General features: G+C 43.1%; 1 protein-coding gene across 2 annotated transcripts; it reads left to right on the top strand.

Moving 5' to 3' along the window:
* On the top strand, positions 1 to 26809 carry LOC106609006 (eukaryotic elongation factor 2 kinase). 2 transcript variants are annotated; one of them, XM_014207336.2, is made up of 18 exons: positions 1 to 971; positions 1481 to 1764; positions 2304 to 2372; positions 7731 to 7831; positions 14750 to 14810; positions 14989 to 15026; positions 15779 to 15950; positions 22005 to 22154; positions 22406 to 22538; positions 22662 to 22789; positions 23042 to 23264; positions 23597 to 23661; positions 23762 to 23875; positions 24941 to 25075; positions 25153 to 25341; positions 25439 to 25563; positions 25775 to 25953; positions 26073 to 26809. In XM_014207336.2, exons 2-18 carry the CDS (start codon positions 1516 to 1518, stop codon positions 26180 to 26182), a joined length of 2241 nt encoding a protein of 746 aa, XP_014062811.1. In that variant the 5' UTR covers positions 1 to 971; positions 1481 to 1515; the 3' UTR covers positions 26183 to 26809. The 2 variants fall into 2 exon arrangements, with proteins under 2 accessions (XP_014062811.1, XP_014062806.1); XM_014207331.2 differs by having other exon boundaries at positions 2 to 1020.
* Positions 26810 to 27342: the final 533 nt, after the last annotated feature.

Here is a 27342-nt window from a genome sequence, read left to right as displayed (position 1 = left end):
AAAAAAAAAAAAAAAAAGCGTTAATAGTACTGTTTGTCTATTTCGATACGCCATAGTTAGTATACACTTCCTCCAGTCAGAATTAATTTAAACATAACTCAAGAAATCTGTCATTAATTTTGACGTTTTTGCCTAGGATATCTTAGTCCCGCAATTTTACATCTAGCTAATATGTTTGGTGCAGTATTTCAAAAGGAAAACATTTGCTTGATACGAGTCTTCTCTCGTTGAACGACAACAAATACTTCACAGAAGAATCCCTACTCTTGACCAATCAGCGACGAAGGGGCGTAGACTTCGGCTCCGAACTTCGCCTTGCCTCTCGAAAAAATCCCGTGTGCCCTCACAGATTTCCAAAACTTCACAAAATGTCGTCATGATATGTGCACGAACTCTTCCGGATGGGAAGCATGCGGACTCTGAAGCTTTTTTTGGTTGCAACACAGTCTATATTGAGTTGCTGGTTAGGGTAGGGACGTCCCAATGAGCCCGAGTAGCACTAACCGTTTCATCTGTCGCACTGCTACCTGCTTGAGAGTGACTTTCAACAGTTTGCTAGATTTTGGACCTGAACTTTCACCACGTGGCATCGTCTGTATTTTTCATGCAAAAGTGACAAACTGTACTAATTTCATTTTAGTGTTTGTGACCACTCACAGTGGCCATACATATACATATGCACAGTATTTTTTTTGGCTCGCTGCCTAAAGGGGTGCGGCTGTCCGAGACTGTAAACGATACGTGTACGCCGCCAACCTGGACGGGTGAACCAGGGAACATACAAAACTACAGAGAGAAGAGGGACTCGCCGTGGACCTTCTGGCCACCTCGGAGAGTCAGAATCCACCACAGTCCAGCAGCGACCCTCTGACTTGGAATAACAGCTATCAAGCTAGCTAGCAAGGCAACTCAACTCCTTGAAAACGTTGCATATACCGCCAGACAGAGGAAGTTGTTGGAGGATTATCAAGGCATGCATATTTTCATAAAGTAGTGTCTGTACACCCTTGATCAGATTAGGTAAATAGCCGCAGAACTGTCTGTTTGTCTTTGTCTACACTCATGTCCTGTAAATGCACTGCAGAAAATGTTTTTTGTAAGCCCCCAACTCTTTACAAAACATTGAAAAGGTGAATTGATGGGTGAGCCATGAGCCTTCCTCACTACTGTTAAGCTGCAGTTGTTGCTCAATGGTAATACGTGTAGTAATAATTATTACTTTATAAAATAGTTGTACTAGTTGGATGTCTGAACAAGTGTTCCTGTATGCAATGTAATACTAAACCAAATACTGTCATCCACATGTGAGTTGGTTGCATTTGTGATTGATTGAATAGGCCACAATTAAACACAGCTAGATTATCATTATTTTTTGTTTTTTATTGAACCTTTATTTAACTAGGCAATACAGCCATCTGTTGGTCTAGCTCTGTGTGCACATGCATATTCGCATCTTTGTGTTTCTGTTGCATTTCCCCAGCCCAGTACTCATCACACACACCCCTACAAGCCACCATGGAGGATGACCTGATGTTTAGTATGGAGGAGGTGGGCAGTGCTCAGCATAACTCAGGGAAACAGAGGACCCCAGGTCAACGTGCTCCATCCCTTAGCGAAGCTAATGATAGCGGTGAGGACGACTACTACATCTGTCCCATCACAGACGACCCTGTCAGCCAGGCCAAAGACATCTGTGTCTATCTGAAGAACCTGGTCCACAGCAATCAGTTGTCCAACTCCCCCCAAAACTCCTTCATGTACAAGGTGAGCAGCAGCAGTAGTGTAGGTGCAATATTACCAGGGTTCAGAAGATTCTTTAAGTACCAGCTGACTGGCAACATGTTGCCATGTACTGTATTGCTCTGTCAGTATGCAAAATGCTGAGCTCTTGCTCACACTGCTAGAAAGGAGAATGCCCTCTCTGTGTGTGTGTGCGCATTGCTGTGGCTGACAGCAGGTCAGCTCCCTCTCGTCTCTACTCTCAGAACAGAAAGTACCCAGAGAGCAGCTCTCACCTCACATGATGTCGTCATATGTAAACAACCCTTTCACAGCACGAGTCGCAACCTTTGGCCTTTTGATCCAGTAGGCCAGCCTGTAGAGTGGGGAGTAATTAATAGCCCTCCCTCAGAGTTCGGCAGACTGTTTGAGATGTAGAATTTATGGGTCGCAATGTTGGAAGCAAGTTTTCATGGAATGTTCAACACCGACATAGTCAACCAATCGCATATCTTTTGCTCTGCTCCTCATATATGGTTAAGTTGCTAATATTAAGCAGTTAATTTCTCTACCTCTCCACATAGAATGAAACCGAGAAAGAAGCTCCACAACAACGGTCGGTCGAGTTTGGGGCGTTATCTGACAATGCACGGGTACGTTACTCACCACGTTGTTTCATTTCCCCCTCTTTTTGCATCAGTGACTGCCTCCTTTTTCCTCACCTTCCTGTCATTAATTCAATCTTTAAATCATTTCTTTCTTCCTTCCATTGTACTTGCATGACCTGTTTAATCTAGACTATTAATTCCTTAGTTGTAATTTTATCTTCCCTAACCCGTGCAGGAGTCCTCAGGAATATATCAACAGTTAGGCTAATGCAAATCTAATAAGCACATGATGATAATGGTTGAAACAGGGTATTGTTTCTTATTCTAAATGTAATTTTCAGCTCTACTGCGGTGCAAACTGTTTGAGAAAAGCGACAGGCTGTTTATACTGTACCATAGCTTACCACTACCGTGTCTTATATCTGGTGGTGCAGTTTTGTGAGAAGATAGTGTCTGATCACAAGGGTACAACCACAGATGTACTGTATATGATATCATTGAGGGTACAACCACAGCTATGCTGTATATAGTGTCATTGGGGACGTGTGAAGGGACACAAACTGCAGGTGACCAGGGACTGACGTGCAATGCCCGGTGTGTGTTTCTCACCAACCAGACGTGGCTTTCTGCCTGTTAAAAACATGACCTTCGTATATCAATGTAAATAGTTCAGGCTAAATAAATATACACTAGGCTTGATGGATGTCAATTGCCACGTACTGCTTATTAGGCGCTGCATTATGGTTGCCCTCAGCTCCAGCTTCTACAACCTAATGTGTGTGTATATCTGGGGTGGGCGGTTGGATTAAAAGCAGAAGATACATTTCCATCTCTTAGAGTAACGATATATTTTATCTAAATTGCAGAGTGTGTGTGGCAGAGTGAGTAGGTCACGCCGTAAATCCACTAAATACTCTTTCGTCTTTCCATGTTGTTTTAGCAGATGTCTAGTCGGATTTGCTGTACTTGACGCACATGTGCTTTGCAAGCCTGCAGAAAGGTTTCAGCATGGAGGTCATTTTCGCTGTCTCTTGGTTCCCTGCCGTGTTCGACCAAAGCGCCGATTGTTACCGGGACCTCCATGCAAAAAAATCTGCATCTAGACACATTGCCAATACGATTGGATTACCTGGTCAGTTGAAGGTGAAATAATTCGCTGGAAAGTGGAAGTTAGGTGCTGGCAATTTCTTAGCTAAGCTATCTAGCAAAGTGATTGCTTTGTAGTTTGATAGCTAGCTAACCAGCTTGACTGTTTATGACTTTATCTTTGTAATTTACCAACACACGAGTTGAAAATATTGAACACGTGATACACAGAACGGACTGCAGCCTAGTGCGACATCCCCAACGCAGCGGTGCGGACTGCTCCATTGACAATGAATGACTTGCGACAAACTCATTGCGTTCCGAGGGAACTGGTGGACATGACCGGCTGACTACACTGCTTGCGACGCGTGCGCGAGTGTTGCAAAATAAATTTAGAATTCTATATTATTCAATTATTGCACCCACACTGCTCGCGCGCTCCAACGAGCGTCTGCGTTGCCATCTGGTGACAGCACGTTAATGATCTATGTTATTGTGCAATGTAGGGCTCTTGGGTGACTTTCAGATAGGACAGCTAATGTGAGACGTTTTATCCTCCTAGTAGGTCAATAGAAAGACTCCTATTTCTACATTGATACTTATATATCATAGGGCCAAGAGTTTTCCATGGTCAGGTAATGTGGTCAGGAAAAACTCTTGGCCCTGCATCATATCTCAAGATTCATGACGATTATCTTTTGCTGAAAGTTCCTGAAGCAAACTTCTCATGATCCTCTGTTGATTTGTCTGCTTGTCATATCTCTCCCTGTATTGTTTTCCTCTATCAATTCAAAAGAGGGATTTTGAGCACATACAGTTAACCATACCTACTCACCTGACAGACAGGGCAGGTGTGCATCAGTGCTGCAGTCTTCTCGTTCGCAGCTGCTCCCGTCTTAGCAGCCGCTGCCTTGGCATCAGTCAACAAGTTCAACTTCAACTTGAGAGTGGACCATTACAAATCATAGCCTATCACTGTGATTCGCTATATTGATTATTTAAGTAAGGTGTTTGAGCTGGGCTAGGACAAACCCCTTTACACACTCCTGCTCTTCATGACTTCCTGCAATGACTGAAACAGGCCAAAGCAGGAGAATAATGTTCCAGGTTGAAACAGTGTACCTAGTTGAGAGGTGATAAGATTTGGGCACTCCCAATGGTTCTGGAAAACAAAAGGTGAAAATAAGGTTTGCAATTTGGCATCAATAACATGACAGTTTTTCTACCTAAAAAAAAACAAACGTGTGAATACCAATGAATTTAAAGACCCACCATAGCAGGTAGGACTTATTAAGGTTACACACTGTAACCTGGCCTACTAGCTATACTAATGATCTGCTGTCCAGAGGGTAACAGCAAACATATTGTTTTCCCGCAGTAAAGTAAGCACACTGACTGGAGAGAATGCTAATCAGTCCTTCTCTGAAACCTCAAAAAGCCAGACTAAAATAATACAGCTAGCTGGGGTAGCTACAAGTGAAGTAGGCTACTCACCCACAGACACAAACAAACATTATCAAGAATGCCTAGTCCTAGCTTCACCATCTAAGTTAGCAAGCTAGACTGTTGGTTTATAAAAGCCAAAGAAAGCTAAACTTGTTTTTATACATTTTTCATGCATTTAAATGACTAGACAAATAGACAGCAAATGTAGCCATCTAGCCAGGCTAATGTTGTTAACTAGCTAGCCATGAGCTAGCTAGCTAGATAACATGCATTTTCAATTTAGAACTTGCCCACGGACAGTACACAGAATTGTCAATTTAAACAACTTTAGCCAATTTATTAATTACTAAATGTAGCTAATATTAACATAACATGTAGCTAACATTAACATGCCTGTCCTGTCCAGATCATCATGGCCTTGGTGAGTGATGTGAATCTTGAGACAGAAATTTGTAGTTCTGTATGATAGCCACATTAGCAGCTAATTTAGCATTTAATTTTTTGGGGGGGTAAATACAGGCTAATATTGATGAAGGTCACCTTGTCTGAGAGCGATTTACACATTTACACGAGCAGGTTTTCATCAAGGATCTCTCTGTACTTTGCTCTGTTCATCGTTCCCTCGACCCTGACTAGTCTCGCAGTCCCTGCCGCTGAAAAACATCCCCACAGCATGATGCTGCCACCACCATGCTTCACCGTAGGGATGGTATTGGCCAGGTGATGAGCGGTGCCTGGTTTCCTCCAGACACGACGCTTGGCATTCGGCCAAAGAGTTCATTCTTGGTTTCATCAGACCTGAGAATTTTGTTTCTCATGGTCAGAGTTCTTTAGGTGCTTTATGGCAAACTCCAAGCGGGCTGTCGTGCCTTTTACTGAGGAGTGGCTTCCGTCTGGCCACTCTACCTTAAAGGCCTGATTGGTAGAGTGCTGCAGAGATGGCTGTCCTTCTGGAAGGTTCTCCCATCTCCACAGAGGATCTCTGGAGCTCTGTCAGTGACCATCGGGTTCTTGGTCACCACCATGACCAAGGCCCTTCTCCCCCGATTGCTCAGTTAGGCTGGGCCGGCCAGCTCTAGGAAGATTCTTGGTGGTTCCCAACTTCTTCCATTTTAAGAATGATAGAGGCCACTGTGTTCTTTGGGACCTTCAATGCTGCATACATTTTCTGGTACCCTTACTCAGATCTGTGCCTCGACACAATCTTGTCTCGGAGCTCTACGGACAATTCCTTCGACCTCATTGCTTAGTTTTTTCTCTGACATGCACTGTCAACTGTTGAACTTTATATAGACAGGTGTGTGCCTTTCCAAATCATGTCCAATCAATTGGATTTACCACAAGTGGACTCCAATCAAGTTGTAGAAACATCTCAAGGATGATCAATGGAAACAGGATGTACTTGAGCTCCATTTCGAGTCTCATAGCAAAGGGTCTGAATAATTATGTAAATAAGGTATTTAGGTTTTTCATTTTTAATACATTTGCAAACATTTCTAATAACCTGTTTTCGCTGTATCATTATGGGGTATTGTGTGTAGATTGATTAGGAAAATGTTTTATTTAATCAATTTTACAATAAGGCTGTAAAATAACAAAATGTGGAAAAAGTGAAGGGGTCTGAATACTTTCCGAATGCACTATATTAGCATATTTCCGCAAGAAAACGCCTACTCTGAAGTGTGCGTGTGCAATAACTCAATTTGCCCTTGCACGCCTTCTAAACAATGCTTTTTTTTTTTAACTTTGGCAATGGGTAAATTCTACATAACAGTCCACTCTGTTCGCAACAAATTCTAGTTTTGGGAACTGAAAACTGTATTGAGATTAAACAATTTATCGTTTAGAAAATGTGCATAATGTCGGCCAAAATCCATCTCGCTCCATCTTCTCCCGCTGCCGGCCACTGGGCTTCCTCTCATCACCATATTTGGTAGTGAGTGGAAACGCCAACCAGATGCATCAGGGAAATATCTGGTTCATTGTTCTATCTGTGATGGTGCTCTCCCACGTGGGTCACTGCTATCCGAGATCCTTGGGACGTTCCTATCCTAACCTTAAAGCTGCAATATGTAACTTTCTGTGCTACCTGACCAAATTCGCATAGAAATGTGAGTTGTGTAGATCTGTCATTCTCATTGAAAGAAAGTCTAAGAAGCTATGTGTGCTATTTCTATGCTTCCCATTAGGTTTTGTTTTAGCGTCTTTTACTTTGGGTTTTGTTCACCAGCTTCAAACCGCTGGAAATTCAATATTTTGGGTTATGGAAAATATATTTCACAGGGGTTTAGATGGTACAATGATTCTCTACACAATGACAGCTTGTTTTGTCACAAACTGAAATTAGGCAAACTATTAGAATTTTAGCAAACAGGAAATGGACTAGTCGACTGCTCTTTACCAACTTCATTCTGCAGCCATCGCCTGCATTGTAAGAAGATCTATTGTCAACCAATATTTAGGGTGTTTTTGTTTGACCCATGCGAACGTAACCAAAGACATGACTGAAACAGGAACCAACTTTCCTGCAATTCATGTATAAATTATAAAGAAAAAACGTATAAACAATGGCAACGTTGCCATGTTGATCTGAGCCTTGCTGTCGGAAAACCACATTAGTGTCCGACTCCCTGCAGCACATGCAGTCTGGAGCGGAGGAGAGGAGAAAATGTGCGCCTTAAAAAAAAATACAAATGATTTGTTTTTGTTTTTTTGGGCTGACCAATAAATCAACCAGAATTCCATGACTGTCACATCCCTAATCTATGTGTTTAATTTATGTATCCCCAGTGTCTGTAGCTTCCCTTAGCATAAGCTGTGATACAATGTGATAGTTATCTAAAAGATAAGTCTTGTTTCCCATTGTCCCAGGCGGCATGGAATAGAGCCTTAGAGAAGGCCAAGGCCATGCCTGATCTCTGGGCTGAGTTTCACCTGGAGGAAGTCAAGACAGAGCCATGCATACGATACAGGTACATATTCGTGTGTGTGTGTGTGTGTGTGTGTGTGTCAGTTGTTGACAAATACACATCATCCCCACACCCCTGCCCTTTCTGTAGGTACAGTACATTTATATTTATATAAACATCACTGCATTTCCTATGGCCCTTACAAGTTTTTCTTGGCCTGTGCACAAATTTCCCTTGTGGCAGATATCTGGGCTGTCTGCCTGCTCACGCCAAAACACTTAGGCTGAAGCCAAAAGGGATGTAAACAAATTTGTGCACAAAATTTGAGAGAATTAAGCTTTTTGTACATTTGGAACATTTCTGGATTTTTTTTATTTCAGCTCATGAACATTACTATTTATTTTAGGCAGGTCTAAGGAAACATGATTTGAAGAAAATGTAGCCCATTTCAGAAGAACAGAATAGCATATTCTGATCTGGCTGGCTGTGAGCTACACTAGTTCATTTAGCAGACAAGATTTGCTCATCATTCCTGTTACATTATTTTACAGTTAGAAAATAAAATAGAAAGGATATTTTTCCCAAATGATTTCTGAGGGAGTGTACACTTGCGGCTCTTCTGTATTGAGCGGTTAACAAGGTGATAATTTGAAACAGGTCCCCCTATATGGTTAATTTAGTTATTCATGCAATTTTAGCAGTGATACAAACCTTAAGCTGTGTTTTGATTTCTAATACATTCTAAGGCTGGATGATGTGACGAATGATGATTTGAGAAAAGTCACATGAAAGTCATGTACTCGGCTCTGTTTCTTGTGCAGGCTGCACACTCTTCATCAGTCATTCACAATTTGACAACCCCTTGATAATATTCTCACCCATCAGAGTATTCTCAATTTAATCTGGTCTTTACATATAGCCTGATAATGTGTGTGAGTAATGTTTTATTTAGAATAGCCCAAAAAAAGAACATCATCCGTAGCCTGCGCTTGAATAGCGAATGGAGGATGCGCTTCCCGCGGTTACGTTTTTATTATGCCAGGTAGTCTCTACCGGTTGTAAAGCGGATCCATGTGCTTAATTTTAAGAATTGAGCAATGAATATAGCAGCACCAGAAAGATGGGATCCTCTTTTAAAAACTGCCAACTGGCCAGCCAAAACTCTGCGATTGCCAAGTGACTAGGTTTATAAGGAACATATGTTTCACTAGGCTCTCTGTAGGCTATAGGCTCTCCAATCCTGTTCCAGGGGTCCTAGGCCTATAGGCTAAACTTAGTTATTTGGCCACATTAGTTGTGATTTAAACCTTATCAAGACATATAGGCCTATGGGCAAGACATGATGAATGTGACTATGATTTGAAATAGTTGCAACAAAAAAATGCATGTGCTGTTTCTTGCCTTAGAATATTCTCTCACCCATCAGACTATTCTCAATTGAATCTTGTCTTTACATATTCTAAATCATATATGTGTGAAAATAGTTTTGATTTAGAATGGACCATTATCATGCATCTGTCAGAACAGGGGCAGGGGGGAAAAGATATGTCATCCGTATGCACTTGAATAGCGAATAAGGGACTATTTTCCCGCGGTTCATTTTCATGCCAACCAGGTAGGCTACTCCTGTTGTAAATGTGCTTAATATTAGGGAAGTTGAGAAATAAATATACAGTGAGGGGGAAAAAGTACTAGATCCCCTGCTGATTTTGTACGTTTGCCCACTGACAAAGAAATGATCAGTCTATAATTTTAATGGTAGGTTTATTTGAACAGTGAGACAGAATAACAACAAAAAAATCCAGAAAAACGCATGTCAAAAATTTTATAAAATGATTTGCATTTTAATCAAAATCAAATCAAATGTATTTATATAGCCCTTCGTACATCAGCTGATATCTCAAAGTGCTGTACAGAAACCCAGCCTAAAACCCCAAACAGCAAGCAATGCATGTGAAAGAAGCACGGTGGCTAGGAAAAACTCCCTAGGAAGAAACCTAGAGAGGAACCAGGCTATGAGGGGTGGCCAGTCCTCTTCTGGCTGTGCCGGGTGGATATTATAACAGAACATGGTCAAGATGTTAAAATGTTCATAAATGACCAGCATGGTCAAATAATAATAATCATAGTAGTTGTCGAAGGTGCAACAAGTCAGCAACTCAAGAGTAACTGTCAGTTGGCTTTTTCATAGCCGATCTTTGAGAGTATCTCTACCGCTCCTGCTGTCTCTAGAGAGTTGAGAACAGCAGGTCGGGGACAGGTAGCACGTCCGGTGAACAGGTCAGGGTTCCATAGCCGTAGGCAGAACAGTTGAAACTGGAGCAGCAGCACGGCCAGGTTGACTGGGGACAGCAAGGAGTCATCATGCCAGGTAGTCCTGAGGCATGGTCCTAGGGCTCAGGTCCTCCGAGAGAAAGAAAGAAGAGAGAATTAGAGAGGGCATATTTAAATTCACACAGGACACCGGCTAAGACGAGAAATACTCCAGATGTAACAGACTGACCCTAGCCCCCCGACACAAACTACTGCAGCATAAATACTGCAGGCTGAGACAGGAGGGGTCAGGAGACACTGTGGCCCCATCCGATTTAATGAGGGAAATAAGTATTTGACCCCTCTGCAAAACATGACTTAGTACTTGGTGGCAAAACCCTTGTTGGCAATCAGAGGTCAGACGTTTCTTGTAGTTGGCCAACAGGTTTGCACACATCTCAGAAGGGATTTTGTCCCACTCCTCTTTGCAGATCTTCTCCAAGTCATTAAGGTTTCGAGGCTGACGTTTGGCAACTCGAACCTTCAGCTCCCTCCACAGATTTTCTATGGGATTAAGGTCTGGAGACTGGCTAGGCCACTCTAGGACCTAATGTGCTACTTCTTGAGCCACTACTTTGTTGCCTTGGCCGTGTGTTTTGGGTCATTGTCATGCTGGAATACCCATCCACGACCCATTTTCAATGCCCTGGCTGAGGGAAGGAGGTTCTCACCCAAGATTTGACGGTACATGGCCCCGTCCATCGTCCCTTTGATGCGGTGAAGTTGTCCTGTCCCCTTAGCAGAAAAACACCCCCAAAGCATAATGTTTCCACATACATGTTTGACGGTGGAGATGGTGTTCTTGGGGTCATAGGCAGCATTCCTCCTCCTCCAAACACGGCGAGTTGAGTTGATGCCAAAGAGCTCCATTTTGGTCTCATCTGACCACAACACTTTCACCCAGTTGTCCTCTGAATCATTCAATGTTCATTGGCAAACTTCAGACGGGCATGTATATGTGCTTTCTTGAGCAGGGGGATGTTGCGGGCGCTGCAGGATTTCAGTCCTTCATGGCATAGTGTGTTACCAATTATTTTCTTGGTGACTATGGTCCCAGCTGCCTTGAGATCATTGACAAGATCCTCCCGTGTAGTTCTGGGCTGATTCCTCAACGTTGTCATGATCATTGCAACTCCACGAGGTGAGATCTTGCATGGAGCCCCAGGCCGAGGGATATTGACAGTTCTTTTGTGTTTCTTCCATTTGCGAATAATCGCACAAACTGTTGTCACCTTCTCACCAAGCTGCTTGGCGATGGTCTTGTAGCCCATTCCAGCCTTGTGTAGGTCTACAATCTTGTCCCTGACATCCTTGGAGAGCTCTTTGGTCTTGGCCATGGTGGAGAGTTTGGAATCTGATTGATTGATTGCTTCTGTGGACAGGAGTCTTTTATACAGGTAACAAGCTGAGATTAGGAGCACTCCCTTTAAGAGTGTGCTCCTAATCTCAGCTCGTTACCTGTATAAAAGACACCTGGGAGCCAGAAATCTTTCTGATTGAGAGGGGGTCAAATACTTATTTCCCTCATTAAAATGCAAATCAATTTATAACGTTTTTTCTGGATATTTTTGTTGTTATTCTGTCTCTCACTGTTCAAATAAACCTACCATTAAAATTATAGACTCATCATTTCTTTGTCAGTGGGCAAATGTTCAAAATCAGCAGGGGATCAAATACTTTTTTCCCTCACTGTAGTAGGCCTAGCCTATAGAAAGCTGATGGATCCTCCTCATTTTTAGAGGCTATCAAAACACTTATTTCATATTTCATTTATTTCACCTTTATTTAACCAGATGGGCCAGTTGAGAACAAGTTCTCATTTACAACTGCAGCCTGGCCAAGATAAAGCAAAGCAGTGCGACAAAAACAACACAGAGTTACACATGGAATAAACAAACGTACAGTCAATAACACAATAGGGGAAAAAATCTATATACAGTGTGTGCAAATGAGGTAAGATTAGGGAGGTAAGGCAATAAATAGGCCGTAGTGGAAAAGTAATTAAATCAAATGTATTTATAAAGCCGTTCTTACATCAGCTGATATCTCAGTGCTGTACAGAAACACAGCCTAAAACCCCAAACAGCAAGCAATGCAGGTGTCGAAGCACGGTGGCTAGGAAAAACTCCCTAGAAAGGCCAGAACCTAGGAAGAAATCGAGAGAGGAACCAGGCTATGAGGGGTGGCCAGTCCTCTTCTGGCTGTGCCGGGTGGAGATTATAACAGAACATGTCCAAGATGTTCAAATGTTCATAGATGACCAGCCGGGTCAAATAATAATAATAATAATAATAATAATCAGAGTGGTTGTCAAGGGTGCAACAGGTTAGTACCTCAGGACTAAATGTTAGTTGGCTTTTCATAGCCGATCATTCAGAGTATCTCTACCGCTCCTGCTGTCTCTAGAGAGTTGAAAACAGTAGGTCTGGGACAGGTAGCACGTCCGGTGAACAGGTCAGGGTTCCATAGCTGCAGGCAGAACAGTTGGAACTGGAGCAGCAGCACGGCCAGGTGAACTGGGGACAGCAAGGAGTCATCAAGCCAGGTAGTCCTGAGGCATGGTCCTAGGGCTCAGGTCCTCCGAGAGAGAGAGAGAAATAAAGAATTAGAGAGAGCATACTTAAATTCACACAGGAAACCGGATAAGACAGGAGAAATACTCCAGATATAACAGACTGACCCTATCCCCCCGAACATAAACTACTGCAGCATACATACTGGAGGCTGAGACGGGAGGGGTTGGGAGACACTGTGGCCCCGTCCGAGGACTCCCCCGGACAGGGTCAAATAGGCAGGATATAACCCCACCCACTTTGTCAAAGCACAGCCCCCACACCACTAGAGGGATAATTTCAACCACCAACTCACCATCCTGAGACAAGGCCGAGTATAGCCCACAAAGATCTCCGCCACGGCACAACCCATGGGGGGGGGGCGCCAACCCAGACAGGAAGATCACGTCAGTGACTCAACCCACTCAAGTGACTCACCCCTCCTAGGGACGGCATGGAAGAGCACCAGTAAGCCAGTGACTCAGCCCCTGTAATAGGGTTAGAGGCAGAGAATCCCAGTGGAGAGAATTACAATTTAACAATTAAACACTGGAGTGATAGATGTGCAGAATATGAATGTGCAAGTAGAGTTACTGGGGTGAAAAGGAGCAAAACATAAATAACAATATGGGGATGAGGTAGTTGGATAGGCTATTTACAGATGGGCTATGTACAGATACAGTGATCTGTGAGCTGCTCTGACAGCTGATGCTTAAAGTTATTATGATGCTTAAAGATATGAGTCTCCAGCTTCAGTGAATTTTGCAATTAGTTCCGGTCATTGGCAGCAGAGAACTGCGGCCAAAGGAGGAATAGGCTTTGGGGGTTGCCAGTGCCAAGGGTGGGTGCTGCTATGGTGACCAGTGAGCTAAGGCGGAGCTTTACCTAGCAAAGCCCTATAGATGACCTGGAGCCAGTGGGTTTGGCGACGAATTTGAAGCGAGGGCCAGCCAACTAGTGCATACAGGTCGCAGTGGTGGGGTAGTATATGGGGCTTTGGTGACAAAACGGATGGCACTGTGATAGACTGCATCCAATTTGCTGAGTAGAGTGTTGGAGGCTATTTTGTTAATGACATCGCCGAAGTCGTTGTGCCAAAGGTGATCCTATTCTGCTCAAACTCCAGGGCTCTCATGTAGTGTTTGATTTGGTAGAGGGATTAGAGGGACAGTAGGGCACTGAGTACCAGGCCATTAGAAAGTTTGGTAGGCTACTAATGACCATCAGCGGCATCAGAGCACAGTTTTGGAGAAGCCTAGTTACCATGGACAGAAACGGTCATGTGAAATTTGGTTGTGGCCATGACTCGTGGCTGCCGGACAACTCTAGTCGTAACCTCACTCTACCTAAGCCTCTCTGGTCTCTTAGCCAATGGCATGGTGCCATCTTCTTGTCCCATGCCCCCAATAGCAGTGGCTGACTCCTGACTGGAATAAAAACCCTGGTACACAGAGTTCTAGGCAGAGACATATGCTTGGCAGAACAGACTGTGTAAATATTTTGCCTCTGGGTCTGCTATATGTCTTATCAGTGTGTATGGCTGACCGTCTCAGACCAGCCAAGCATTCATAATCTGTACATACAGTGTGTTTGAAATTCTCCCCCTAGGATCGGATCCAGCGTAGAGAAGGAACCCTACAAACTGTTAATGGTCCCAATGGTGAGAATTGATTGTGACATGTAATGTCAAGTTCACATGGGTGATAAATGCATTCCCACATGGTCTTTGGGTCTGGGCTCTGACATTGAACATCACCAAACCAAGGGAATATCTCACAACCCTTTTTAATCCTGGGGGACGTGACATCATAGATTAGACTATTTTCAGGTTATGGATGACTATATTTGGACTATTTGAGGATAAGCAGAGTGGGTCCTGGTTAGAACAAATCCAAGTACTCTAATGTTTGTCAGTTTTTGTTTTCAGTCCCCTTGTACTAACCCCGACCCCTTCAGTATATGGAGCATTGTGGCCAATGTTACATTTTCTACTTTCTAGTCATCACCATATTGCTAAAACAAGTCCAGAATTCTGGCCCATATAGAATGGAATAATAATGTTTGATCAATGTTTGGTGAATGTTATTTGCTTGATCTATGCTGCTATTCTCCACAGGTACAAGGCTATCACGGCGGAGTGGTCTCAAGACACAGTGCACATCAAGATGTCTGGCCAGGTATGCCTCAGCTCCTAAATCAGCAGTAATCTATGTTGTTATTCATCAGAGCATTGTTGGACTTGTGGATATGTATGTGGAATGTAGTAACACTGTTTACATGAATGTGAAAGTTTTCAAAAGCTTGGTGAGTTGAGTTTCTCAGCAATTATTGATTTGTCTTTTTGGTTTCTCACAGCCTTTTGGACGCGGTGCCATGAGGGAATGCTTCAGAACGTAAGTGTCACACACCCTATCTTTAATAATGTTCTCCATACGGCCTGGTCTCTTATTGGCCTTTTGTGTCTTGCTAGTTTCAGAGCTGTGTGATCTTTCCTCTTCATGCAGTGTAAACAAAATGACAAGACGGTACGAGCTGCTCAGGTCCCCAATCCACATTCCACAAATATCTCTCTGACCCATTTAGTCCAGTTTAGAGCCATAGATAGATCCCTAGACAGAAACAAACATTCCATGACTACAACATTCTAATTCACATTCTCAATTCTCAAACTTTTCATGACAACATGGCACCAAGTGGAGTTCTCTATCTCAAACTGAGTTTGCTGAACTCTGTATATAGGAAATTACTCTGGTCTAGCCTGATGTTCACAACTGGGATATTATTAATATTGTGATGTTATTATGATGCGATCTCTTTCTGTGGGAACAGTGTAGGGGAGGCAATGAGGCATCCATCCTGTCTATATCAGACCACTGGCAGTCCAATAAATAAACCCTCACCCACTAACAAGCTCACACACAGGTTCTCACCATAGAAAACATGTTTATGGTTTATCAGCAAAAATACACAATTCCCAAGAGATACGCCACTCAAACCCTTAGGAGTATTTCACCTTAGTTTGTCATTCTGATACTCAACTAACATTCTTCTGGATTTACTCATTTAAATGTTCCTGTCATTTTAGTACAATGCCATTCTTCTAATCTTTGTCATTTTTCCATATTTCCTTTCCATCTTTCTGCAGGAAGAAGCTGTCTAACTTCTCCCACAGTAGTAACTGGAAGAGTGCGTGTAACTATGTGACGAAGCGCTACATGGAGCCTGTGGACAGGGATGTGTACTTTGAGGATGTCAGGCTGCAGATGGAGGCCAAACTCTGGGGAGAAGAGTACAACCGCCACAGGCCACCCAAACAGGTATGGATGGAACATTTAATTAACCAATGAGTCATCCAGTTGATTGGTCAATTGATTGATTAGATCAGCCTTTCTTAAAGTATGGGTGGGTCGCGGACCTGTTAATGGTGGGTCGCAACGTGTTAGAGTAAAAGTGTGATTTCATTCATTACTGGAATTTATTTGGCCAAGTGTAAATGGACTCTATTCATTGCGCTCTGTGCTTAGCAGCCGTGTCAGTTTGGCAGCTGCGTGAGTGGGAGGAGATGCCCGTGTGCTTCGCAGTTTACCGGATCTTTTTTCTGCAGTTTTCTTGAAGATCACTCTGCGACCCACACGACGCAGCGCTGTCGTTTAGCAGCAGATGATGCGCTGTCAGCCAATGACTTGTCATTCTCACTCGCCTTAACTCAGCGATGTCATCAAATGGAGTCACGTTTGCCACAAGTTCTGACAGCTCAATCGTCATGAAACGCAAATACAGCGATGAGTTTCTCTCTCTTGGTTTAATACAAACTTTGAGAAATAACGAGGGGCGCCCACAATGTATTTGGTGCGGGGAAGTGCTTAGTAATGAGTCTCGCCTTCCCTGTGGCTCAGTTGGTAGAGCATGGTGTTTGCAATGCCAGCATGGTGTGTGCAACGCCAGGGTTGTGGGTTCGATTCCCACGGGGGACCAGTACAAAAAACAAAACAAAAAAATGCATGAAATGAAATGTATGTGTTCACTACTGTAAGTTGCTCTGGATAAGAGTGTCTGCTAAATGACTAAATGTAAATATCAAAACAAACAAATTAAAACAACACATTCTGACCAACATCCACAGCATGACGGTAAACCCAGGGAGTTTTTTCAGAACAGGGCAGAATGCTTCAGGAAACAGTGAGTAAGTCAACTAGCAAGGCATTGTTATGATTTTATAACAGGTGATAAGCATAAATAAGGGAATACTATCTCTCAAAGTAGATGTGAGTTTCTCTTTCATACAATTCCCTTGTACACCGCTATTAACGTTAGTTAGATTGCTAATATTAGCCCAAGCAAGCTAGCTACTGATATTGCAACACTAAGTTACAGTACATATGAAGATAAAATGATCAGGCCTACTGTACATCTTACTGTAGAAAGGATTGTTGAAAACAAGTTTAGGTTGGAACTGTTGCTGTTAAAATACAAGTAATAATTTTTATTCTGAACTGGAATAAACTGACTGAAGCAAGATGCTTTTTGAGGCAAACCCACACATAGTTCTGGGTTGCTCATCTACAGCAGGAAGCGGTCTCCTGCCTGGCTGAGAAAGCAGTAGATGTTCTGATCCAGTTTGGCACCACATACCTATGAGTCAGGGTTCTCAACTCTGGCGTACTTAAAAAAACAAGTACAGAAACAGACTCCATGCTGAGCATGACCTCTGGTTTGTACTGTTAAAACTGAGCCCAGAATATAAATGCTTGTGTAACCGATGTGAAATGGCTAGTTAGTTAGCGGTAGTGCGCGCTAATAGCGTTTCAATCAGTGACGTCACTCGCTCTGAGACCTGAAGTGGTTGTTCCCCTTGCTCGGCAAGGGCCGTGGCTTTTGTGTCGCGATGGGTAACGATGCTTCGTGGGTCTCAGTTGTTGATGTGTGCAAGGGTCCCTGGTTCGAGCCCGGGTTGGGGCGAAGAGAGGGACGGAACCTACACTGTTACACTTGTTGAAAGCTTCAACCAGCCACACACCTCATAAGCACTGTGTTTTCTGGTCTACATCTGTGTGATGTGCTCAATCAGTGTATTCCAATTCAGAATGCAAATTATTTATTGTATTTTAACCACAGTTCCAACTTAGATTTTTTTTCAATAATAGTTTATACAGTAAGATGTACAGTAGGCCTGATCATGTTTCTTCTGTACTGTTACTTAGGGTTGCTCTATCAAAAACTGAGCCTGTGTGTGTGCTTTCTGGTCTACTTCTGTGTGCTTTCTGGTCTACTTCTGTGTGCTTTCTGGTCTACTTCTGTGTGCTTTCTGGTCTACTTCTGTGTGCTTTCTGGTCTACTTCTGTGTGCTTTCTGGTCTACTTCTGTGTGCTTTCTGGTCTACTTCTGTGTGCTTTCTGGTCTACTTCTGTGTGCTTTCTGGTCTACTTCTGTGTGCTTTCTGGTCTACTTCTGTGTGCTTTCTGGTCTACTTCTGTGTGCTTTCTGGTCTACTTCTGTGTGCTTTCTGGTCTACTTCTGTGTGCTTTCTGGTCTACTTCTGTGTGCTTTCTGGTCTACTTCTGTGTGCTTTCTGGTCTACTTCTGTGTGCTTTCTGGTCTACTTCTGTGTGCTTTCTGGTCTACTTCTGTGTGATGTGATCAGTCAGCTTATTCCAGTTTAGAATGAAAATGTTTTCTTATTATAACAGCAACAGTTCCAACCTAGGCAGATGAGTACAATGCATTCATAAAGTATTGAGACCCCTTCCCTTTTCCCACATTTTGTTACGTTAGTCTTTTTATTTTTTATTGAACCTTTATTTAACTAGGCAAGTCATTTTAAGAACAAATGTTTCTTTACAATGACGGCCAAACCTGGACGACGCTGGGCCAATTGTACGCCGCCCTATGGGACTCCCAATCACGGCCGGTTGTGATACAGCCTGGAATCGAACCAGACTGTCTGTAGTGACACCACTAGCACTAAGATGCAGTGCTTAGACAGCTGCGCCACTCGGGAGCCTGGATTTAAAAAAAAATAAACATCATCAATCTATACACAATACCCCATAATTACAAAGCAAATACAGGTTTTTATAAATGTTTGCAAAAAATGGAAATACCTTATTTGCGTAAGTATTCAGACCCTTTTCTATGAGACTCGAAATTGAGCTCAGGTGCATCCTGTTTCCACTGATCATCCTTAGGATGTTTCTACAACTTGGAGTCCACCTGTGGTAAATTCAATTGATTGATTGATTGAGAGGCGAAAGAAATGCACACTTATTTAGGCGAGGTGCTGGCTAGCGGAGTAGAACACTTGAAAAATTTAAAGGAGAGCCGCACACTCTTGGGAGTTTGTCTGTCGAAACGTTGGATATTAGGTTATTCAATTAATTTATTGCATCTGAGCTCCTAGAGTGTGCGGCTCTCCTTTAAAATTCAATTGATTGGACATGATTTGGAAAGGCACACACCTGTCTATAAAACGTCCTACAGTGCATGTCAGAGCAAAAACCAAGCCACGAGGTCAAAGGAATTGTCCGTAGAGCTCCGAGACAGGATTGTGTCGAGGCACAGATCTGGGGAAGGGTAGCAAAACATTTTTGCAGCAGTGAAGGTCCCCAAGAACACATTGGCCTCCATCATTCTTAAATGGAAGAAGCTTGGAACCACCAAGACTCTTCCTAGAGCTGGCCACCCGACCAAACGGGGGAGAAGGGCTTTGGTCAGGGAGGTGAACAAGAACCCGATGATCACTGACAGAGCTTCAGAGTTTCTCTGTGGAGACGGGAGAACCTTCCAGAAGGACAACTATCTCTGCAGCTCTCCACCAGGGGCGAAAATCTGATATCAACTTTGGAGGGGACAATTACGTGAAATTTTCTCGAGCAATTCCTGAGGGGGACACCAAAAGTAGTGCTGTAACACATAGCCTACATTGTAATATGGTAAATGTATATTGAGGAACCAAAGAAATAAGGTGTTTGCCGTACTCCTAACTACCGGTACCCAAAACTACACAACTAATCACAACAGCAATACCATTGCCTTTAACAAATCTTAGTTCAGTCACCAGTTTAAGTTGAGAGTGGAGGTATCCATGGCATTTTCCAATGATGTTCCTATTTTACAAGTAAAAAAAATGGAGAACCTTTCATAATGTTGCCAAACAAAGACTCAACAAACTTACCTGAGACTCCATGTCTCTGCCAGTCTGTCCCTGCATATCTGTCCCCAACTCTGCTGTCTGTGTGCCATCTGTTGCCTGCTCTGCCTAATGACATCATTGTGAAACATTTCCATTAGAATTAAATTTCTTTCTTATGAACATTTTATCAACTAGTCTTTGAGATATTAGGCTACTAGGGTTCTTACTATGCGTTTTGGTGTACTGAAAAATACTCTGATGTCCGTCTTTTATTTTTCTGCCATTTTTCTACCTGGCTGGCTGGCTACACACACACACAGTGTGTAGGTTATTTACAGTAGGAGATGGGCTTCTATCATCTTATCTTTTATCATTCTATTTGGGCTTCGATCTAAAAGGTAGCTAGCAAATGTGAAACGGATTAAAATGACAAGAGTTGACAGCTGTATGAGTTCACCATTTACACAACATATGCTGCAACCTTTTGTAATTTTAATAGTTTCTTTCATATTGGCTGGCTTCCAACAATAGCTGAATTTGCAAAGCTAGCGAGCACCAATTCCATTTCAGTGGTGTTTGCTATAATCTTTGCTACCCGGGTTAAATAAAGGTGAAATAAAATAAATAAAAGTTCCCTTGCGACAATTTAACTTTTGCAACGAGACCATTAAATATATTTAAGACAATGGTAGAAGAGAGTGTAGTTCAGTTTGTACTTCAGTTTATCGCTAACCTTATCACAGGGACTTTGAAGCACTAACTTACATCATCTGCATGCTGATTCCATCTTTGACGACGCCACATAAATGGAATAGGTCTAGCTAGCTTAATAGTTAATATTTGCGCGCTAGCTCTGCATATTCAGCTAGTGTGTGTGCGCGATTGACTAGATTAACCTCACGTCAGTTACTTTCATTGAGTGCCTTTCAGACAGTAGACACGACCCCTCTGTTACCTTGCCAACTAAGGAACTGGCAGTGGATCAAACCATTGAGGCAAAGGGTGGGGGGGGTTGCAATCTTTTGAAACTTAAAAACGTGCTATTAAGTGTCTATAATCAGCACAATTGCTTTCATTGCGTATTATTAATATTATTTAAATTACATAGTTATGTTTCAGTGATATATTGGGGGGGACAAATCATATTTTTCCCAGGATGGGGGGGGGTCGTGTGTGTCCCCCGTCCCCCCGGGATTTCCGCCCCTGCTCTCCACCAATCAGGCCTTTATGGTAGAGTGGCCAGATGGAAGGCACTCCTTGGTAAATTGCACATGACATCCCGCTTGGAGTTTGCCTAAAGGCACCTAAAGGTTTCTCAGACCATGAGAAACAACACTCTGTTTTTCAGTGGAAGGGACTGTGAGACTAGTCAGGATTGAGGCAAAGATGAACAAAGCAAAGTGCAGAGATCCTTGATGAAAACCTACTCCAGAGCGCTCAGGACCTCAGACTGGGGCCAAGGTTCACCTTCCAACAAGACAACGACCCTAAGCACACAGCCAAGACAACGCAGGAGTGGCTTCGGTACAAGTCTCTGAATGTCCTTGCGTGGCCCAGCCAGAGCCCTGACTTGAACCTGATCGAACATCTCTGGAGAGACCTGAAAATAGCGGTGCAGCGACGCTCCCCATCCAACCTGACAGAGCTTGAGAGGATCTGCAGAGAAGAATGGGAGAAACTCCCCAAATACAGGCGTGCCAAGCTTGTAGCGTCATACACAAGAAGACTCAAGGCTGTAATCGCTGCCAAAGGTGCTTCAATGAAGTACTGAGTAAAGGGTCTGAATGTTTGTTAATTTGACATTTGCAAACATTTCTAAAAGCCTATTAGTGCTTTGTCATTATGGGGTATTGTGTGTAGATTGATGAGAGAGAAAAAAACCTATTTAATCCATTTTAGAATAAGGCTGTAATGTAACAATGTGGAAAAAGTCAAGGTGTCTGAATACTTTCCAAATGCACTGTAAGAGTGTTTTTAATGAGGTAAAATAAACATGAATAGCTATTTATATTATATTTCATTGTTATTTGTCTATATTGCATTTGTTTGAGGCATAAGGGCAATGAAAAGTACTGATATTTATGTATAGTTGCAGGTGTCAAGAGGGGCTCCCAGGAAAATACAGAATTTCTCATTTGGGTCCCAGGCTGAAAAAGTTTAAGAACCCCTGGATTAGATGATTGATTGTGGATTTTCCACGATTTTCTAACAATTAAAACTAACCATTCCCACTCTCTCCCAGGTGGACATCATGCAGATGTGTGTGATTGAGATGATGCAGCGTCCAGGTAAACCTCTGTACCACCTGGAACACTACATCGAGGGGAAGTACACCAAATACAACTCTAACTCCGGCTTCGTCAAGGACGACAACATCAGGCTCACTCCACAGGTACTTCTTCGTCAAGGACGACAACATCAGGCTGTTACTGCTGTAAATGTGTTGGCCAACTTCATGGATTACTCCTGAGCTGCAGAACCCAACAATGCATCTTCATCTTTATTATGAATTGAAGATGCTAGATTTTTCAATTTAATCCTTTTTCTTTGTTCTGTGTGTGAACTTCCAACCTATCAAAATTCCTGTAAACCACCATATTCTCGTTGTCTGCTGGTAACTAGTGATTTTCTGTCTGCCTGCAGGCATTTAGTCACTTCTCGTTTGAGCGTTCGGCCCACCAGCTGATCGTGGTGGACATCCAGGGGGTGGGGGACCTCTACACGGACCCCCAGATCCACACAGAGAAGGGCAAAGACTTCGGAAACGGAAACCTGGGTACGGCTTTCTCTCACACAGTCACACTGTTAGCAAAACAAAGGTAGACTGACATTTTCAGTTGTGACCCACCTAGCGAAAGACTTTCAAATAGATTGCAACATACTTGTGTGTGTATTACAGGTGTGCGGGGCATGGCGCTGTTCTTCCACTCCCACCTGTGTAATAAGATCTGTAAGAGTATGGGCCTCACAGACTTTGACCTCTCCACTGCAGAGAAAAGCCAGCTGGACTGCACCAACAGACTGCTGGTGAGACCATAGAAATATATTGAAGTAGAATCAAAGTGTGTGAGACCGATGACACATAGCATCACATATCATCCTAGTTGTAGCCACAGGCATCGTATTACCACAGAAATTATATTAGCACATCAGACAGGATTTGACCTCGGAAATTACTTCAACACAGGCCCAAGACATCATGCAACTTTTATGCAGCTATTTAGAATTGTCTTTTAGTCCTCATATATAACAATATTTTCAACCCTCCCCTCCAATCAGAGGTCGGCCCAGACGGTACTGAGGGGTAGTGAGGAACAGTGTGGTTCAGCTCGTGTTCGTACCATCTCAGTGGGCCGTGCGCCCCCACTTCTCTCCCGTCTGTCAGAGACCTCGACTGGGGACAACACTATAAGTGACTCCATCACCTGCTCGCCCCTCGCCTTCCCTGGCTCCCCCCTAGGACAGCACTTCTCTATGGGCTCCATGGGCAAGTCTCCTCTGGGTAGGAACAGAGCTTAGAGGTTATAGTTCACCCAAATAACACATTTGTCTAATTTTATGATAATCTAGAAGGTTATCTGTGGGCCTGTAAAGTCAGTGACCCAACATCTGGGTTTGTTTTATTAGCTGCAGCCCAGCATTAGCATGACATTCCAAATAGCATGCCTAAAGCCCCATAAAAACAAACTAAACGGTGTTGTTATTTGATACCCTAGATTGAGGTTGAATGAACAAGGGCTCCGTTTGAGATATAGTTGAACTACTTCAACTCTTAAATTTAAAAAAAAAAAATCTGCCATTCTTCTAATCTAACATCTGGTTTCCCACACTCAGGTTGGTCTTTCGTAAATGAGATGGATGAATGGGAGAAACACAACAGCCACAGCCCAGAACACAAGGTCAGTGAATGCTTTGTGGAAATGGCTCTGACGATCCTGATCACAAGAATGACATTAGTTGTGGTTGACATAAACTGAGGCCTGTGCTTGTTTTCTGTAGGACTCAGAGAATGGAGAAGACAGTGGGTGTCCAAGTGAGAGGAAGAGTGAAGGGGACCCCAACGACCATGCAGACGGGGGACATTACTCTTCTCTACACCAACACTCAGTTTTGGTGAGCCTGTCAGTCATAAATACTTTATGGAAACAGTCAACTACTTCCTCTTTAGTCTTGTATTGTTTATAGCTGACACCAAAGTTATTGTTAATTTTTGCTCACCATTTACATTTTAGTAATTGAGCAGACGCTCTTATCCAGAGCGACTTACAGTAGTGAGTGCATACATTTTCATACTGGTCCCCCATGGGAATCGAACCCATAACCCTGGCATTGGAAGTGCCTTGCTCTACCAACTGAGCCACACTGGACCACCATGACATGGATTCTGACGCCCCAACATCAAAAGCTATTAAACTATTACTCTCTGTGTAGCCATGTGAGTGTGAACCTGGCCTTCTCTTTAGCTCCGTTTATGTCACTGTGTAGACCCGCCCCACCTCTACAGCAGTCGGATGGGTAAACAAAATAAATGACCATCATCAAAGCCACCTTCACTATAATCAAATAACCCCTTGCTCATCTCTGTCACCCAATATCCTTTGCTCACTAGTGCAGTGTTCCTGCTGTCTAATCTATGGCTCCATTCCATGGGATAACTGACAGCTAACTGGGTTTTTGCTGCTGTGTCTGTCTCCTTGCTAGAGAAAGGTTCCTAGCAGATCCTCCCTTAACCCAAACCTAAATTCTCTTGCTGTAAATGTCTCCAACAGCCAACAGCCCTGGCCTCTGCATGAAGGGGTCTAACCCAGCACTGATGTTGCACTGTGTCAGCTGATGATTTGACACATGCTTTGTTTTCTAGGGATGTATGCTTAGTAGGGGCAAAAGTTTTATTGCACCCAAGAAAAGGAATGCAAACTCAGCAGCCGCCCTGTGTTTTGGTCTTATTTTATGTGTGACCTTGTTTGGCCTCCATGTCAACATGTTCACCTGCCCCCTCCCTGATCAAATCACCTAACCAATCAATAAGTCGAACTGCCTGTTCCGTCTCTCACTGCATACCTGGAGTATGATTAGCATTAGTGTTAAATCAGATATGTACAAGTTGAGGCTTGAGTACTATGAACATGCATACATACAGTGCTTCATTGACCTTTTCTATGCTCTCTGTCTGTCTAGCTGACAGATGAGAAATGGAGTGTCTACCACTCTTCTCGTTCTCACGTCCACCGGCCATCCTGTGTTGCTGTGGAGATGGAGAGACTCGACTCTATGATCCTGGAGAGGAAGATCGGGAAGTCCATCCTGGGGAAAGTGAGTGGCTGGAACACACACACACACACGTGCGTACACACTAAAAACACACAAATCTCCTTTTGTCTCTTCCCCAGGTCCACATGGCGATGGTGAATTACCACGAGGGTGGTCGGTTCTGTGAAAAGGAGGAGCAGTGGGACCAGGACTCAGCCATGTACCACCTGGAGACAGCAGCCATGTGTGGGGAACTAGAGGCTATCGTTGCCCTGGGACAGTGTTACCTACAGCTGCCACACCATATACTGTCAGAGATGGAGCTAGAGGTATCTCTTTCTATCTCTCTACCTCTCTAATACACAATGTGTCTTTTGACTCCTCTATGTTCTAATTCCATGCTGTATGTTGTTTTCTTGTGATCAGGACAACTCAGGGAACCGTATGAAGGGTTTTAAGTTCCTGCTGCAGGCTGCTGAGGCAGGAGACAGACCCTGTATGATCCTGGTGGCCAGGGCCTTCGACACCGGCATCAACCTCTCACCAGAGAGGTCAGAGACTGGGGGGACATAAGATATCAACTAATGATGGGACCATCTATGATGAGAAGCTATCAACCCAGAACTATACAGATTACACAAATAAAACTAATAAAGAGCAGTCCAAGACAGACTATATCAGGACTGTGAAATGGATGTTAAATGAAAAGCGCTTCTTCATAAAAAATAAAAAATAAATAAAAAAAACCTCTGTGGTTCTTAGGTCCCAGGACTGGAAGGAGGCGGTGAGCTGGTACGACTGTGCCCTGAACATGACGGACTATGACGAGGGGGGCGAGTTTGACGGCATGCAGGACAAGCCTCCCTACCTGCTGCTGGCCAGAGAGGCTGAGATGTACCAGGAGGGGGGCCATGGCCTGGACCGAGACCCACAGAGAGCAGGCAAGACAGCAGAGAGAAACACAGCTGAACTTAAACTAGAACCCTAACTTGAGCCCTCAGTGTGATAACCTCTGTTGTACTTAGAGTAACTAACCACAGACTCTCTCTCTCTGGCCCAGGTGATCTGTTCACACAGGCAGCAGATGCAGCCATGGAAGCAATGAAAGGCCGACTGGCCAACCAGTACTATATGAAAGCAGAGGAGGCCTGGGGCATGATGGAGGAGTAGGAGACAGACGGGACCTCACTCTGCAAGGCCAAAGGAATCTGCTAATGTAGTGATGGATACTTCTCCTTAATGTTTTAAAGTTTACAGACACTTTTACTGTTATGTCCTAAATGCATGATCTGTGTGTGACCATTTATGCAGCTGTCCTCTGGCCTAGCTATGTTTCTTGGTGATAACCGAAGGAATTGTCTTTATTTTACACTCTTTCTGTTTGAAGCTGGTCTTTGTCTTTTCATCCATTTTCCCCTTTTCTATTCCTGTCCCCATTGCCCTTTTGGATATACAGTGTATTCAGACATCTTGACTTTTTCCACATTTTGTTACGTTACAGCCTTATTCTAAAATGTATTATTTTATTTGTATCTTCTCATCAATCTACATACAACCCCATAATAACAAAGCATAAACAGGTTTAGATTTTTTTTTTCAAATTTATAAAAAATTTAAAATTGAATTATCACATTAACTTCTTATGGCTTGAATCCCATTAGCGGGATAGATATGACAACAGCCAGTGAAAGTGCAGGGCGCCAAATTCAAAACAACAACAATCTCATAATTAAAATTCCTCAAACATACAAGTATTATACACCATTTTAAAGCTTTACGGCGAAAGCAAACCATATGATTGTTAGGTCAGCGCCTATACACAAAAAAAACAGCCATTTTCCAGCGAAAGAGGGGAGTCACAAAAAGCAGAAATAGAGAAAACTAATCACTAACCTTTGATGATCATCAGATGACACTCATAGGACTTCATGTTACACAATACATCTATGTTTTGTTTGATAAAGTTCATATTTATATCCAAAAATCTGTTTACATTGGTGTGTTATGTTCAGTAATGTTTTGCCTCCAAACCATCTGGTGATTTTGCAGAGAGCCACATCAATTTACAGAAATACTCATAAATGTTGTATTTATCAAGTGTTATGCATGGAACTTTAGATAAACTTCTCCTTAATGAACCGCTGTGTCAGATTTCAAAAAAGCTTTATTGAAAAAGCACACCATGCAATAATCTGAGTACGGCACTCAGACACAAAAACATGCCATACAATATCCGCCATGTTGGAGTCAACAATAGTCAGAAATAGCATTATAAATATTCACTTACCTTTGATGATCTTCATCAGAATGCACTCCCTGACCAAGGTACC

This window comes from Salmo salar, chromosome ssa01 (assembly GCF_905237065.1).
Source record: "Salmo salar chromosome ssa01, Ssal_v3.1, whole genome shotgun sequence".
Lineage (NCBI taxonomy): Eukaryota > Metazoa > Chordata > Actinopteri > Salmoniformes > Salmonidae > Salmo > Salmo salar.
This window is presented reverse-complemented; position numbering and strand designations above follow the sequence as displayed.